This window comes from Malaclemys terrapin, chromosome 6 (assembly GCF_027887155.1).
Source record: "Malaclemys terrapin pileata isolate rMalTer1 chromosome 6, rMalTer1.hap1, whole genome shotgun sequence".
NCBI classification, from domain to species: domain Eukaryota; kingdom Metazoa; phylum Chordata; order Testudines; family Emydidae; genus Malaclemys; species Malaclemys terrapin.
In genome coordinates this window covers 95,235,152-95,251,571 of record NC_071510.1, presented here as the reverse complement: position 1 = coordinate 95,251,571, position 16,420 = coordinate 95,235,152, and the positions used below count along the sequence as shown (strand labels likewise).

General features: G+C 42.9%; 1 protein-coding gene across 3 annotated transcripts; it reads right to left on the bottom strand.

Moving 5' to 3' along the window:
* Nucleotides 1-2,570: 2,570 nt before the first annotated feature.
* DIMT1 (DIM1 rRNA methyltransferase and ribosome maturation factor) lies at nt 2,571-15,211 on the bottom strand. Of its 3 annotated transcripts, none has more exons than XM_054033039.1 (12): nt 15,056-15,211; nt 13,487-13,560; nt 12,364-12,450; nt 11,782-11,843; nt 11,585-11,678; nt 11,444-11,493; nt 10,044-10,167; nt 9,828-9,920; nt 8,722-8,786; nt 8,220-8,283; nt 5,240-5,346; nt 2,571-3,067 (listed from the first exon to the last, which is right to left on the bottom strand). In XM_054033039.1, exons 1-12 carry the CDS (start codon nt 15,114-15,116, stop codon nt 3,025-3,027), a joined length of 924 nt encoding a protein of 307 aa, XP_053889014.1. In that variant the 5' UTR covers nt 15,117-15,211; the 3' UTR covers nt 2,571-3,024. The 3 variants fall into 3 exon arrangements, with proteins under 3 accessions (XP_053889014.1, XP_053889015.1, XP_053889016.1); XM_054033040.1 differs by lacking the exon at nt 15,056-15,211 and adding an exon at nt 14,498-14,667; XM_054033041.1 differs by lacking the exon at nt 13,487-13,560 and having other exon boundaries at nt 15,056-15,139.
* Between the last annotated feature and the right edge of the window lie 1,209 nt (nt 15,212-16,420).

The following is a 16,420-nucleotide window of genomic DNA, read 5'->3' as shown; positions in this document are numbered from 1 at the left end:
GCATTTGCTTTGGGAAGGAATTTACTTTGTGATCACATCTATTGAAATTAGATGTATCTGATTTAAAAAAAAAAAAATCATACTTAAAAGGCACATGGTGCTAGAATGGGTGTTTGTTTTATTGTAATAACCATCCTGTACAGACTTGTATTGTTTCACTGACTTCAGTCCTTCAACAACTATATCAAAATGTACTGATCTTTCACTGCATTCATCTAAGAATGCAATCCATCAAAAAATTAAAAGGAAATTTTATTAGATAACTAAGTAAAACTAGCAACAGTGTTTCTGTTCATAGTAACTGATGTAGGTTAAAAGAATTTCCTGCTTCTTAAATCAAAAGCTTTAATTAAAATGATCTGAATTGCTAAGTCTAAATCTCACTTTTCCTCAAGGTTTGAGCCATATCATGTAGAAGATTTATATACAAGAAGTCAAGATAATGTGGGTGGTGGTCCTTTAGCAAGTCACAACCTTTTTGTCTACCTGTAAAGAGTCTTGCAATACATATAGTGCTTTAAGATCCTCTGAAATGTGTAATCTAAATGTGATTCATTATGGATTACTGCATCAAACTGCAAATTAAGAATGGTAGATGCTATTCAGATTGTTGTAAATTTCATGAGAAACTGTGCAGCTAGTTTAAGTATGAATCTGCTGTATTTTAGATAATATGCCTGCTCCTATCGATGTCCAATTTTTTTAAAATAATTCTTCTATGTAAAACACATTTTACTTTCATCACTGCTGATGAGAAATATTATTCTTAGCTAAATGTTTCACTGACTAGTTCTTGTCTCCCAAACTAGGCCTCACATCACAAAAGAAATCATGTGGGAAAGGAATAATGGAAAGGAAAGAAGTATGATCACTTATGTATTTCCACTTTAGGGAGAGTAGCTTCTTAGGAACATTCTGCTATAATAGACAGCCAATGAGATCTTTGTGGTAAACATATTCTCCAAAAGGTGATCCACTTGAACTCTTGCCCTAAGTGTATGTTTATAGTAAGAAATCAGGACACTTGCTGATTTAAGGTTTTAAAAGGGTAGGATACCACACCAATTAAGGCCGATTGTCTCAGCTTGCATAGAGGGAAGTTAGAGAATAGAGTCTAAATCCTACCAAAGTGTGTGAGATAAAACCTTAGTTTTTACGGACACTTCCCCCTCCCTGCCAAAACAAAGGGGACCAGTGCTGCTGCTACTCCAGTCAGCTACTGGCTGCAGATCGGTTTGTCAAGCTAGGCTTTGCTAGTTTTGTATAGATTGCTTATTTTCTGCACGCTGGGAGAAGAGGGCTGTTGTGCTAGCCTAAGGTGAATAAAAGCTCTCTTGTCCAGACTCTGAAGCAATACTTACTTACAGAACCTTATGATAGAGAATGACATGCTTGTTCCTTGTAAGATGCTGTTCCAGGCCTGAAACCCTCTATCTCCAGCTGTTGCATTTACAGATTTTGCACTTAAGGCCATCAACCACCTCTTCATTGGCAGGGGGAAAAGGGTGTTATAGAATCTGTGTTCCAAGGCTGATCTAGCTTTGCCTATCACTGCGCTAAGCATAGGCAATTAGCACAAGAGCATTTACTCTATCTTTAACTGCTACTTAATGGTGTGATGCTGTAGCCCTTAACCTATAATTCACACTATGAACAAAGACTCAGTTTTAGAACTAGGAAATGTTACATATTCAAATACTTTTGGAACATTTTGTAAGTTTCATTAACAAAAATGGAATAATGCAGCTAGCATTGTAACAAAGCTTACTGCCTATATTCAATGTTAAGAATTTAAAGGGAGATGTAAGGGGGAAAATTATGCAAGAAACCACCTCTCCTGCTTGCCTGGAATAGTAATCTGGTAATATCTGATATATAGCACTCTTCAGTACTGTACAACTGCCTACAATTGAGATAAATATTTAAGTATAGGGATCTCTATTGAGATTAGATGTACACAGGTTATAGTATTTAATGTATGCCGTTTAAGTAAAAAGCCAGTGCAGTTACTGCACAGCCTAGAGTTATTTGTGTAAGAAAGAAGTATGGACAGTGTGGTGATTTCTGTTCCCAGCTCTGACACTGACATTTAACCTGTGCTCCTCAGTTACAATCTGTGAAATAGGAGAATACTGCTTACCCAGCCCTGTAACGCACTTTGATGTCTATAACAGATGGAGTACTTAAGTGTACAGTATGGTTAAGGCAGTTTAAAGGCACCATACAATGTTTGTCAAACTGCATTGTTACAGAAAATTTGTATGTGAAAATGGTAGTATCATATTCTTCCCTGCCTCTGAATGCAATTCAGGGTCTAGCAGTAAGATGTAACTACAGCTGAAAACAAGTTTGGATATTTAAGAGGACTGTACCAGGCAAAAGAACTGTTCTGTCTTTTTAAACCTACCATGCTCTTGCTAGCAGGTTGCACAGCCAACGTGCCCAAGAGTGTTAACTGCCCCTACATCTAGAACACATACAGTGGTGATCTGCTCAGTCTAGGAGCAATTTCTCCAATAGTCCAGGGCCTATGGTAGCTACCAGAAAGGAAAGGTTAAAGAGATGCATACTTCATTTTTTTAAAAAAATTAATTTATTCTAAACTCTCATGAATTGGTATCATGTCACCAATCTACAAATAGTTCTGTGGTGGCCAAACAAAGGTTTGAGTTCCATTGTGAATGTTGTAATGGCAGGAGAAGGTGCAAAAAGTCAGGGAGGGAAGGGTTTAATTGGGGGCTTTTGGAGCCACTTCATAGCATAGGGTACATTTAAAAAGTGCTCTGATGGGGGAAAAAAGGCACAGCTTTAGTCTTGACAGTTACAATTTTAAAATGCAACACAGCACCTTTACAGCTATTGTCTTCAAACAAGTACTTCTGAGCAATTATTGCAGAATAGTCATATGAACTTTGTATGCTGGTGATTGCTCTCAACATGAGAGGTCTTCCTCCTATGAACACCTTTGATGATGTCACATTTCAGTTCGCCCCAGAGAATGTAAAATGCTCCCCGTTCAGCCATTTATGAAAAATGGATGCCTTCTGAATTGAAGCCATGCAGCACTCTGAAAAATTAAAATGGTCAACTTACATGAATTTGTACTTCACACAGTAACACTTACTTCAAATACTACCTAGATGAAGGGAGTGGGTCAGAAGAGAGAAGTCTTAAAATACTGCTTTCTGTTCCAGTCATTACATCAAGGAGCTGTTAGTAGGTTTATGGTAAGGACTAGTAGTAAGCACACAACTTTGGAAGTTCAGGACAAATGTAATTTGAGAGCAACCTTGTCTACCAGTCAGTTTAACCTTCACTAGCCAAAGAGCAGCACTTGAGTTAGATGGGCACAGGAGCAAGACATGTTAAGTCACTTATGCCAAGAAGTTGGAATTAGTTATAGCAGAAACTACCCTTTTGGGTGTAGCTCCTCTCCACCTGAGTCAAGGTCTGATTAGCTGGCCACATTTCCTAAACAATGAATAGATAACAGTATAGAAAGGAAAACAAGTGAGTACTTCCTTGTACGCAAGTGTTCTAGGCCATTTCTTTAATATCCTGTGTTACATTTGAGTAAACAATGTATCAAACATTCTGAAGCTATACAGTAAAATAGAATTTCTACTGCCTAATTTGATGACAAGCAACAAGAGAACACATGGTCATCAATATAACAGCTGCAGTTTCAGAATTCTGTAGGCTGTCTAATGCGCCTAGAAACTCAAAGGGAGGCTAAGGGAGAGATGTATAAGACTTCAGGAAAGATGAAAATTAGAGGTAACTTGTCCTACTCTTATAATGTAATTTATGGAATAAGATTTAGGTCCTCCAGAATGCTGTAAACAGCAGTTTAAGCTATATAATCTGTTTCTTCATACCAAGGGATCAGGATCTTCATCTGTGGTGATAAACTACTTCTCTCAGCCTTATGTAATCCAACTGTCAAGCTCCTTTTCAACAGAAATTTGATTAAATGTGTGTTGCTTTATTGCCCTCAGCCTGCGTGTAGCATCATCGTGTGTAATAATGAGTTTAAGGATTTATAAATAATGCCGCTCACAGAAAACAGATAATTGGAGTGGAGGGCAGCGGTTCTCAACCTTGGGTCTGTGGCCCCAGAGGGTCTGTGAGCCCTTGCATGGGGGCTGCAGAGCCCCATGGCTGAAATCCAGTGCCCCCAGCACTATAGCTAGCGCCACCCCCCACAAGCCGGGAGCAGCACAGGGTTGAAGCCGACAGCACCCCCTTCCAGCGGGGAGTGGCACAAGGCTGAAGCCCACAAACTCCCCCCCTGCAAGCCAGGAGTAGCGGCGGGGGGGGGGGGGGGGGGGGGGGCAAGGGGGGCTAAAGTCACACTGGGAGCCCCCACCCCATCCATATGCAGCACCTAGCTACGCCCCTGCTTGCACCCTGAGCTACTCGCCTGCCTGCCCACAGCCCTAGCTACTGCCTCCCTGCACTCTGAGCTACCCCCTTGCCCACACACAGCCCCAGCTACCCCCATCCCTGCACTCTGAGCTACCCCCATCCCTGAGCGGTTTTCAGACTTTTTGAACTGAGTCCCCCCTTTGAATTATAGTATTTGGCTGCATCCCCCCCACAGTCCATTCAGGCTGGGTGCCCTCCTGAGTGAGGTCGGGGTGGAGGTGGCGCTCCCTCTCTGAACCCCGCTGTGCGGAGCTGGCTTGAGCCCTGCCAGCTCTTGCCCCCCTCAATTAGAAGTAAAACTATACCTATGCCCAAGAGGCCCCCCCTGGCCTAGAGCCCTGAGTTCCCTTCCCTCCCATTCCCCCACAGGGCCTGTGTTTTTACAGCATGTTGAGGGGGGCGCTCAGCAAGAAAAAGGTTGAGAACCCCAGTCTAGGGTAAGTTTTCAACTAAATACAGCACAAATTTAAATTCCTACTAATCTAGAAGTTTAACATAAGTAAGTTTACAACAGACTCAGTCTTCCGTTCAGAAGCCCCAGTGTTTTCATATATATTCATTGTTGGACCTAAAATCATCCTAGACTACTAGAGTTAAAGAGCGTACTAAGAGGTAGTTTCCCCTATATTTACAGTAATGTACTCACTGGATCTATAGCATGTCAAAAGTTTGACATCTCATATCAAAAGAGAGTAATGTTTGGGATATCACTACTTTTCCCTGAATCCAACCCAGAGATGTGCCTTCATTTTTAGAACAGAGCACAATAAGTGTTTGAAGTATGAAGGGAATTCAGAGACCATGAGTTTACCTAATGAAGTCATCTATATCCATTGAGCGAGCCCGTTTTTCAGAGAAACCTGTATTTTTTAGAACCATCTGTATTTTCTCTGCAATTTTGAAGTTTTCCGGTATTTCCTGTCAATGTAAGTTGCAATACAGATAAGTTATTTCTTCAACATTAATGATTTTTAAAAGCTTGTTCATTCCACAAGTCTTCAGGTATCCAAGCACCATGCCCAAGCTTTGCTATACATCAAAGTGACTGACCATTCCAGATGAAAAATACTTTAAAGAATAAAAATTCAGGTTGCCGTTTTCTCATCAAGGTATACACAGACTGTCCAACAAGCCTGGCTTTTGCAAGACTGTCCCGCTTTGATACACAAACCCCCAGCTAAAGCAGCGCCTGCCCCATGTGACTGGCTGGACTAGGCTCCCTGCTCCAGGCATTGTGACCTGGCCCCTGCTGTCCATGTTTGCAACACTGCTTAGGTTTGGCCTGGCCCCCAGCAGGGGTGGGGATGGCAAATTTGAGTGAGTGGCATTGCAACTTGGTGCACAGGATTGCAACACCACTCACTCAGATTTGGCCCATGTGGGCTAAACCTGAGCAGTGTTGCAACCCATGTGCCAGGGTCCAAGTCACAGTACTCAGAGCAGGAACTTGAGGTCAGCCAGCCCTGCAGAATAGGAGCTGCCACTGCAGAGCAACCTGCTTTGCGCTCACCCTGCAATTCCCCTCCTGCCCCGTGCAGGGGACAGGATCCGCCCCGACCCCCAACCTGTCCTCAGTTCCTGGAGGTAGTATCCAACCTACTTTAGCTACTTTGAATGTTGGGAGGTATGAATATACTTGAGAAAGAAGCAGGAACCATGCCTACCTCTACCTTCATTCAGCACGTAGATCAGAGGTTCTGGTGCTACTAGAATATAAATCTATTTCCCCCCCCTTTTTTTTTGCTTGCATCTTTGGCTATGTCTACCCTTAGTGTGCAGAGTACAAGCACTACACATGCAGCTACAAGTGGCAGTGAAAGGCAGGCTGCATCCACACTTATCACTACAGGGTGCAGCTACGTGTAGCAGAAAAAGACTCCTGCAGTGGAGAGGCAGCAGGGAACTCCTGGGGCCTTTTCCTGCTGTCTGTACCCACTGGAGCCTTTCATTGTGGCAGGGAAAGGCGCTGGCAGTGGGACACAACAACACTAAAAATAGCAGTGTAGATGTGGGAGGCACTGCTTGGGCATGTAGAGCACCGGGGTAGGGCACTCTAGTCGCCTAAGTTGTACCTCACCAGCTACATTGCTATTTATACCTGTACTAGCCAGGTGGGCAGTGTCTGAACTCTATGTGCTACTTTAAGTGCAGAGATAACTTTTCTGTGCCAAGCATGCAGGTATTGATTAGGTAGCCTGGACCCAATTTAAACATCCAAAAGGGAAACCACCACCCATTGAACACTATGCTAGTTCTAGTTTTATTACCACTTAAACCTGCTGGAAACTCATCTCAACCCATTTTAAAGTTGAGCATATCCACACTGAATTTAGCAAAAGATACTGGTTCCTGTATGTTTGTCTATAACAGTTTAAATGTATAATAGCATAAAAACCTTTGGGTTTGAGGTATCAACACAAAGTATATTAGCCACCAGTGACAGTAAAACCTGGAAATTCGGCTTGATTTACCCTCCGTTAGCTGTACCCCAAAAAATGCTAAATATTAGCTTAAAAACAACTATCCCTCCCCCAAACAACTGAGGTCCAGTGTAATTTTAAACAAACACCTTATTTATCTGGTTCTTTAAAATACAGAATCTTGCACTGTTTAGTGCAATAGACAGACTAAAAATGTGGAGCGAAGAGGATCAAATGCAAAAGAATGAGTTTAAATGTTTGCAGAATTCAAACCACACAAAATACTGTGTGGCCCAGCTTAACTTCATACCCTCCCTTAAAACAATATTAAACTACTGAAATATTAAGCAATTACATTGAAGACATTGAAAATTATGGATATTATATTGATCCTGATACAGCCATCTTGCCAACCAGACAAACACTGAATCCTAGGTTAGGTGAACTAATCATTGTCAGACACAAGTCCCCTGAAATTATACACTTCTTGCCCTCAGGAAGAAGAAAATCAGGATAAAAACAACCAGTGGATAAATATTTCAGAGAATGTAGTTATTTTTCTAGACTACTTAGGTTCTACAGCTACCTAATTAAAAAACTGTTTATTTTATATCAATGGTTGGCTCTATATGCACAAAGAGAAGATCATAAAGTTTTAAGAGAAATTTATTTTTGAATAATGTATATCCCCAGAGCAAATTGGAAGTTTTGATGCAGCACCATGCAAGTTAGGAAGACTAAAGAACTGGACAGCATAGTGAATGCCACATTAGCCAGTATTAAAATGTGGAACTAGTGTATATTTTGAACAAAAAAATACTTTAGATGTTAAGCACAATTCTATACATAACAGGTTGCTTTAGCTGAAGTTAACCTGACTCACCATTCTCTTCTAAGGATCTGGAATAGATCTTATTAAAAGAGCTAAATATTTTTTTTAAAAATGGATCAGTGTATGCCTGGTTTCTAGATTTCTGTAAACAACCTCAAACTCACTGCAGATGAGTCACTAGAAATATTTTCAAATAGATGCAGTGTCAATGGTTTTATACTATGCCAAGGTCTGAGCAGCCCTTAGTGGGGAGGAGAGTAAAATTACACCCGTGGAGACATCAGTGGAATCCCAATATATCCTTTGTTTCTAAATTCTCATGTAAACCTTCATTATAGTTTAGAGGATCTTAGAATTCTGTTTATTTTAGATATTCTGTTATTCTAAAGGTACTCTTAGGTAATGTTTGTTCTGATAGGTTTTAACTTCTGGATGTAAGTTTTTTGTACCATCTTGCTGCTTTTGAAGTTTACATCTCATACTTAGCTTACCTTGTATGTTACATTTAACACATTAAAAAGGAAAACCATTCTACTTACAATATTATGTATAGAACAGTGAATTCGATAATTCTGATCCAGCAGCTGCTGTACCGCACTTGATCTGAAAAGTGAGTCAATACAGTGAGTCAACCATGGATACAGAAGTCTAACTATATCTGCAGTAAAACCTGTTTTTTTAAAAAACAAGTTGTGACTTGAGTGGCTGTTCAGAGGTTTTTATAATAAAGATGAAGCACCTGTACTGAACACATTGGGTGATCTCTTAAGGCAGCTGCCTATTTGGCATGTAAGGGTTTCACTGTATAATATATCCATGACCACAGTGTAAACTGTCCAACCTTGCACTATGGGGATGCCTGAATAGTCTTATTAACATGGTTGTTGAAGCCAGGCTTGCTACAGAACTAGACTGAAGGATTGCTAGGCATTTTTGTAGGAGAAACAAGCAATTAGATAAAACCCTTAAACTTTGAAAAAAACAAAAACAAACAAAAAAAAAAAAACAAAAAACACCACACCTCCAATAGAAATAACTTACTTAAATGCTGCAGAGAGTGTCTTGTTTTTCCTGACAAAGGCTATCCTTACTAGACCATCCCATTCCTGAAACACAAAATGCACAACATTTGCCTGAAGCAATACACAGCTGCTAACAACCAGGCCAGACTATCTACTATTAATTTCATGACAGCACAATGACAAAGAGGTAAATCTCAGTAATAGCACAACACAGCTCAGTCCAGTACAATGTAGTACAAATTGACAAGCTAAATACTTCACTGGCAAAGGTAGGCAGGCATTACTGAACTGCTAACTGGACAATCACATAGATATCTAGATAGCTAGAAGTCATATGAATGAAGAACATCTGGCTGAACCTGGGCAAAACTGGGGTGATGATATGTAAAAAAGGGAAACACTTAATAAATGTCTAGAGTAATATTGCCCTGGAGTGTCGATCTTCAGCAAGAGTGCATAGTCTCTGAATCCTAAAGGACTCTTCTTTGCTCTTGATCAACTAAATACTGCCAACAGCCATAAATGTCTTTTAAGCACTTTGAGGTCTATAGATGAAAAGCGCTACAAAAGAGCTAGGTATTACCACCACCAGCTGCTGGCCAAATGCTTTTACCTTTCAGTCTGAGACAAACCTAACCACAGCAATCCTGGCCTGTGTCACTTCCAGGGAAGGAACAGGGGTTCTGAGGAAAGCTAAGTTTGAACTGCTGTTGGGGCATCCAGATAATGTTGGAAAGATACTCAGATGAGTCTGATCAAGAAGGGGCAAGGTACAATGGAGAGTCAATGAATGTCTAGTGCAGTGATTTTCAACCTGTGGTCTGCAGGCTGCTGAGGGTCTGCAGATTATGTCTAAGATTTCCAAAGGGGTCCATACCTCCATTTGAAATTTTTTAGGAGTCTGCAAATGAAAAAAAGGTTGAAAACCACTGGTCTAGTCTATTGATATGATGGAGTTAGGCCTATTTAAACTGATTAAGAAACCCTTTAACACTGCTAATGTAGGTTACATGAGCTGTATTGTGTTGCTTTTACACCATTTGAAAGAGCATATAGAATGAAACATCGAACAGTACTATTATTCAGTTATTTTATTGGCTATGGTCTGCAGCATTTGAATCTCACCTGAAAATTAATAGGTGGTGGAGGGTTCTTTGGCTCTATTCTGACAACACTGGATTCAACTTTGGGTGGAGGCCTGAAATTATTCCTTCCAACCTGTTAATCATTAAAAATTAGGTAACTATTTCAAATAGCAGGAAGCAAATATTCACATTCTTGAGAAAGCCTCCTCACTCTGACATACATTCCTACATTAGTTATAGATGTAGTTTCACTTACTTTCATTAGATGATCCACACGGGCTAATAACTGAGTGTTAATTGAGAGTCTGCAGTATAGTTTATTCCCTGGTTTTGCAACCAAACGAAGAGCAAATTCTCTCTGAAACATAAGTATTGCACACCTGAGAATTAAAGAAATGAAAACATGAGTGCTATATTGCAAATAATTTATTCATAGACGATTACTTGTGGATTATTGGCTTTTTATTTTAAAGGCAAACAGAGATGTGTCATACACTCATATTAGAGAAACTCAGCCCTGATGCAAGTCAGGCACAACTATAGCAAACCCAATATAGCACCTGCTTACCCTTGGTCTGAACTTGGCTATTTGTACCTAGTGGTTAGAAGGAAATTAAGAGAATGTAGTCTCAGTCTTACGTGCACGACCTATGTGAAATAATTCCACCTGCTTATCTCTCTCATTCTGGACCTCTGAAAGCCAGATGTTTCTTCTGAAATGAACTTTCCTGAATTAAATTGTTAAAATAGTAAATTAACAGCCTCCACTGATTTTAATTGTTTTTTGGTATTTCACTAAGTTAAAAAAGTGCTGATCATTAACCTTGCATTGTGCATGACAAGTTTGCTGACTGCTAATAGGCATATTGGTACCTAATGTCACTAATTAGTACTGCAGCAACGAGTCTGAATTTGCAGAACTGCCAAATTAGAATAAAAGTAAGCTATTTGCATTTCAAAACTGATCTAATTTTAGAAAAATAAATAGTAAAAGTAGATACCCCCACTAGTCCTTCATTTCCAGTCAATGGCATCAGCAATAGCAGTACTCCAGTTCAAGTTAAACTATCAGCAAGAGCACTTAAGCAAGCTATGCAACCATATACACTGCTATCTCGATATAATGCCATCTGCTATAACGCGGTAAAGCAGTGCTCCGGGGGAGGAGGGGGGGAAGGCGGGGGGGTTCGCACTCCGGTGGATCAAAGCAAGTTCAATGTAACACGGTTTCACCTATAACGCGGTAAGATTTTCTGGCTCCCAAGGACAGCGTTATATCGAGGTAGAGGTGTATTAAACATCCGGTTGCTTTGATCTCCCTGGAGACACCCCACCACCCTCCAGTCCAAATCTGCTCTACTTCTCCATAACTTTTAAGATACTCTGCTTAGGCCTGGGGTTGTCCTTTCTAGAGTAAGCAGGAGCAAACTCCCATTTACTTTAGGGGGAGCTGCACTTGGTTATGCCAAGTCTTAAATTCTTCCTAGGTGTTTAACACTTTGGCACTGGCAATGGCCATTGGGAGTATTATGCTGAGGAGAGTTCCTGACTAGTGGTTTGCAGGGCTAATATCGTTAACAATAATCCCAAATCAGATGTTCTGTAAAATTAGTCTTTGTTTTGCATTAGGCAATCCAGAGAGTCTTGTCTATATACCTGAAAAAAGGTCTGTGCAGCAACAGCTTGAAAACAAAAGGTGAAGAAATCTAGGGAAAGAGTAACACTGTTAGTATGTCCTCTCTAAGCCATCAAAAATTCATGTAAACCGTTATTCCACTGCAATTGCTTTGCCCCTACCTGATAAGGCAAGTTAGCTACACATGTATCAAAGAACGGTAAGTCAGTTTTCAAGACATCTCCAACCTTTATTTCTAGTTTGTTTGCTAGGCATCTAGGGATGGAAAAAAAACACAGTTATTACCTTAGAAATACACATTTCTAAAGAGGTCAGGCCCCTAAAATGCAGTGGAGCTATTTCCAGTGGTAGTACTTACGTGCCCTGGACTCTCTTCTGAAGTTCACCCACAAGTCGTGGGTCAAGTTCACAAGCAACTACCTGAAAACAAAGAGTTATATTTGCAACTTTAACCAAATCAGAACTATGAATAGACTTCTTGCTATTATCTCAGAATAAGAATAGCTTTTGTTACAGACATTTTTAAAAATCTTACATTAGGATATGCACCTTTTCTATCACAAAAGTATCAGACTATATTAAAATTTCAGAAGGATAACAAGGCCATCGAAGAAAACCACACATGTAAAGCACAATTCTTTACCTAATTGTGATTGAATGCCTTGTAAAAATGGTAAAGGTCCAACACAAATGTTAATGCAGTAGATAGATTAAAATTACATTGAGTATCTGATTGTCAAATATTCTTAGCTTCACTTTAAAAGCACCATTCTTACTCTATCAGTGGAGTTGTACAGAGAGAAGGATACGAACACCCAGAAAGGAATAGATACATTATTTCCCCACCCCCCGGTTTGAGGACACTTTTTCATTTGTTCATCTACTAAGTAGCAGTTTGTTCAATGAAAAATCAAGATGAATTTTCCTAACTCATTCTTACCTTTTTTACTTTCTCTAGCATTTTTACTGTCAGGTTACCAGTTCCAGGTCCTACTTCAAGGACAACATCCGTGGGCCGTAAGGCAGCCTAAGAACAAATGAGATTGTAGGAAACCAATAATAATAATAACAACAATATTGCAAAGTAATTTTAACTAAAGAATTCTATGTGCAGACATTAATGGAGCTGATCCTGTATACGGTTAATAGATTTGGAAAACTTGTTTTCAAGGCAAAAGCAAAGTTGCCCAACAGTTTCACTTTTAATTGCATGCAACCTTTTGAAAATGTAGCCATTAGGTAATCACATCTCTGTGTGCACACAAAACCCTATGTGTAACTTTGGCTCCACTTAAGACAATGGGAGCTTTGCCACTGACTTCAATGGGGCCAGGATTTTACCCATGGCCATTCTGAAGGAAGAGAGAAAGCACTTAGAAAATCTTTCACCAACTGTACATCTTGAATTAACGATCAGAGGGATAGCCGTGTTAGTTTGAATCTGTAAAAAGCAACAGAGGGTCCTGTGGCACCTTTAAGACTAACACTTGCATCTGAAGAAGTGAGGTTCTTACCCATGAAAAGCTTACGCTCCCAATACTTCTGTTAGGTCTGGTCTATACTACCCGCCTGAATCGGCGGGTAGAAATCGACCTCTCGGGGATCGATTTATCGCGTCCCGTTGGGACGCGACAATCGATCCCCGAATCGGCGCTCTAACTCCACCAGCAGAGGTGGTAGTAAGCGCCGCCGACAAAAAGCGGCAGAAGCCTATTTTGCCGCCGTCCTCACAACGGGGTAAGTCGGCTGCGATACGTCGAATTCAGCTACGCTATTCACGTAGCTGAATTTGCGTATCTTAAATCGACTCCCCCCTGTAGTGTAGATGTACCCTTAGTCTTAAAGGTGCCACAGGACCCTCTGTTGCTTATCTTGAATTAACATTCCTCATACCTTTCAAGAGGCCAGGAAGGGATTAAGCACCTCAGACTTACACAGTATCCAACTTTAAGTAGTGCTGTAAATTGTTTACAAGCATTTGCCTTAAAAGATTTTGAGATAGAACATTTGAATGCAACTCTTATGACAGCTATTTTAATTAGTTAGGTCCAGTTATTACCAACCTTCTCTATAATGTTGTTAACAATGAGGGGATTTTTCAGGATGTGCTGGCCAATTCCAGTATTGAACATGATACCTAAAATAAGGTATAACCAAGCCAGTTATATCACTATCATTAAAAATATCACAGCAAACTAGATTTTATACTTCTAAAGCAGTGAGTCACATTCTTTTATTGGAACTAGACCACTTTAGCAGTCTAACACCTGGTCTACACCTAAAACTTAGGTCCACCTAGCTACATGGCTCAGGGCTCTGAAATAGCTCATGCCCTGTGTGACACAGTTAGGTTGACCTAACCCCCACTATAGATGCAGCTAGGATGACAGAAAGTTGCTATCTCTCAAAGAGGTGGATTACCCACACTGACTGAAAAACCCCTTCCCACTGTGTAGGCGTGCTACAGCTGCAATGCCGCAATTGTGCCTCTGTAGTGTAAACATAAGAACGGCCATACTGGGTCAAGCCCACGGTCCATCAAGCCCAGTATTCTGTCTCCTGACAGTGGCAAATTCCAGGTATCATAGTCTAAGACATTAACTATAACAACCACTGCCTCTCTCTTTCCATTGATCTGTGTGTAGTACACCGATCCCCTTGGAGTATACAATGCCCTTGTGATTGTAAAGGCTGGCACTTAGGAGTAGTGACATTCCAGAAGCAGGGGAGCCCACAATATCAACCACTGCAGCTGGAAATACCATTATTAGTGATACAGGGAACAACAATAAAGAAAGTTATTGGTGACACTGTACTCAGGTTAAAGCAATACTACTGCTAGGATTCTAAAACCACAACTACTTTTTTCACTATTGTATTTAGACAGAGCTCTTTTAGGATATGGATCTTGTCTTTTTACACAGCTGTATATCAGTAATAAAATGGGAATGACAACAGCATGCTCGCCAGTGTACAAGCACAAGCCAGGAGCTGTCAAACTAGGAAACTTGGCGTAAATTAAACGCAAACATCGCAGTCCTAACGCATGCAATACCCGTACCGAAGCTCAGTACCTGGAGTGGAGGCCATCATTCAAAGGGCTTGCAGAAAAAGCATGTTCTAAAGAAAGCTTAAAACAAGGAGAGCCAACACTAGCCGGCCAGGGTTCCGTAGCAGAGCCCGCGGCTTCATCAGCTTTCACTAGGGCCACCGAGGAGAGCAGACTGCAGCCGCCAGGCCGCTCGAGGCTCCTGCCGGGCTTTGCCTCCCCGCGCACAGCTCCATCCCGCAGGCCGCAGCCGAGCCGGGAAGGCTATGGCAGCGCCTCCAAGAGACCGGCTCTCCAGCGCTCCTGAGGGCCGCCAGGACGCTCCCTAGCGGCGACTCCGATAGCGGCGGGGTTGCTGAGAGCGTCCCAGGGAGCGAGTGACGGCGCCACACCGTCTCCGCCCGCGGCACTCGGAGCCGAGACTCCTTTGCGCCCACCCGTCGGGGCTCCCATTTCCCCAAGCGGCACCCAGCGTTGCCTGTGGGCCAGAGAGCAGCGGCACACGCCAGCCCTGGGCCAGCTCCCTCTCCGCCCGAACGGGCCTAGGGAGCCCGGCCTCTCCCCGCCGGGCCCGCGCACTCACCTGGGCCCTGGCCCTCACGGCGCTGCTGCCGGCACCGCTTCTCTGCCTTGACTTTCGGCATGGCGGCGGCCGGCGAGCCCCGGAGACGCGCACACTAGTCGCACGCACACCCCGCAACACAGGAGGAGGAGGAAGCCGGGATAGTATTGTCGCGTTTGGATGACGTAAGTAGTACGCGCCGGGGGGGGGGGCGTGTCTGCTCTAGCTGGAGCCGAATGGTCCCGGCTAGTGGCGCGAGCTTCGGAAGAGGTGGGGGTCGCGTCACGTGCAGCGGCTCTGACCCAACGGTGAGCACGGGCCCCGGGCGCCGAGGGGTGGCTGGTCGGGCCCCGGGGGCTGGCGAAGTCTGGGGCAGGGGCGGAGTCTGGCCGGGCTGGGGACTGTGTGTGGCGGGGGCAGCGGGACTCACCTGTGCCAGCGCCCAGAGCGGGGGAGCGGCCCCGAGTGTGAGCGAACGCCCCAGCCGCCGCCCGTGCAGCCGGACTGCGGGCAGCCGGGCCGGCAGGGCCCCAGCACCGCGCCGTGCGGGAGAGGCGGCCTCGGGACACTTGGACCAGGGACCCCAATGTGCATCGTGTGAAAAGTCCCGAGAGATCGCTAAAGTCCACATCGAGGGGATCGCCCGTTAGTTACCTCGCCCTCCTGCCCGGCAGTACAGCGAGTTTATCCCCCGTGGAAGCAGGTAGGATAAAGGATCAGACTTGCACCTCGGCAGGGATAATTAGCGGAACAGAGGAGGATGCTAGAGGAGGTGAGGTCCGAGACTTGGATGTGTTTATTGTGGGGCCCTTAAAGGGAGCACAACCCTTACAAAAATGGATGTGGTGATTAGTGGGGAGCCAGTGCAAGGATTCCAAGGGCATGTGTGAGATGGTCATGTCAGACCAAGAACGTGCCTTCAGTTGCAGTGTTTTGCATGGAGAAGAGATGTGAGTGCTGCATAGGGCAGAGGAAAGGTGACAACAATCAAAATGGGGGCTAATCAGGGCGTGGAGGAAGGTTTCGGCTCTTAAAACAGAGAGAATCAGATTTGTTCTCTATGTTGTGGAAGAAAAAATAAGAATTGTTTGTAACATAGGTTGATGGGGAGAAGCAAGGAGAAAAGTGAAAGAAACTTCCCCTTGTGCAGGTTATTCCATAATTTTCCATTACATGGTTTTTTGCACCTTCCTCTGAAGTAGTTGGTACTGTTCAGGGTCAGAGACAAGATATGGGACCACTCTGATACAGTATGCCATTTGCTGTTCTAAGTGCAGAAAAGACCGTTCAGGATTATTCGTAGTCTTTGTCTACACTGGCACTTCGCCCACAAAACTTTTGTCTTTCAGGAATGTTAAAAACACCTTCCCTCCCCTCCCCCGAATG

Coding starts and splice junctions, on each gene's coding strand:
- DIMT1 (XM_054033039.1), bottom strand. CDS start 15,116: ATGCCGAAAGTCAAGGCAGAGAAGCGGTGCCGGCAGCAGCGCCGTGAG. Junction 12,451..13,486: donor TTAACAACATTATAGAGAAG/GTTGGTAATAAC, acceptor ATTTGTTCTTAG/GCTGCCTTACGGCCCACGGA. Junction 8,284..8,721: donor ACACTCTCTGCAGCATTTAA/GTAAGTTATTTC, acceptor CTCACTTTTCAG/ATCAAGTGCGGTACAGCAGC.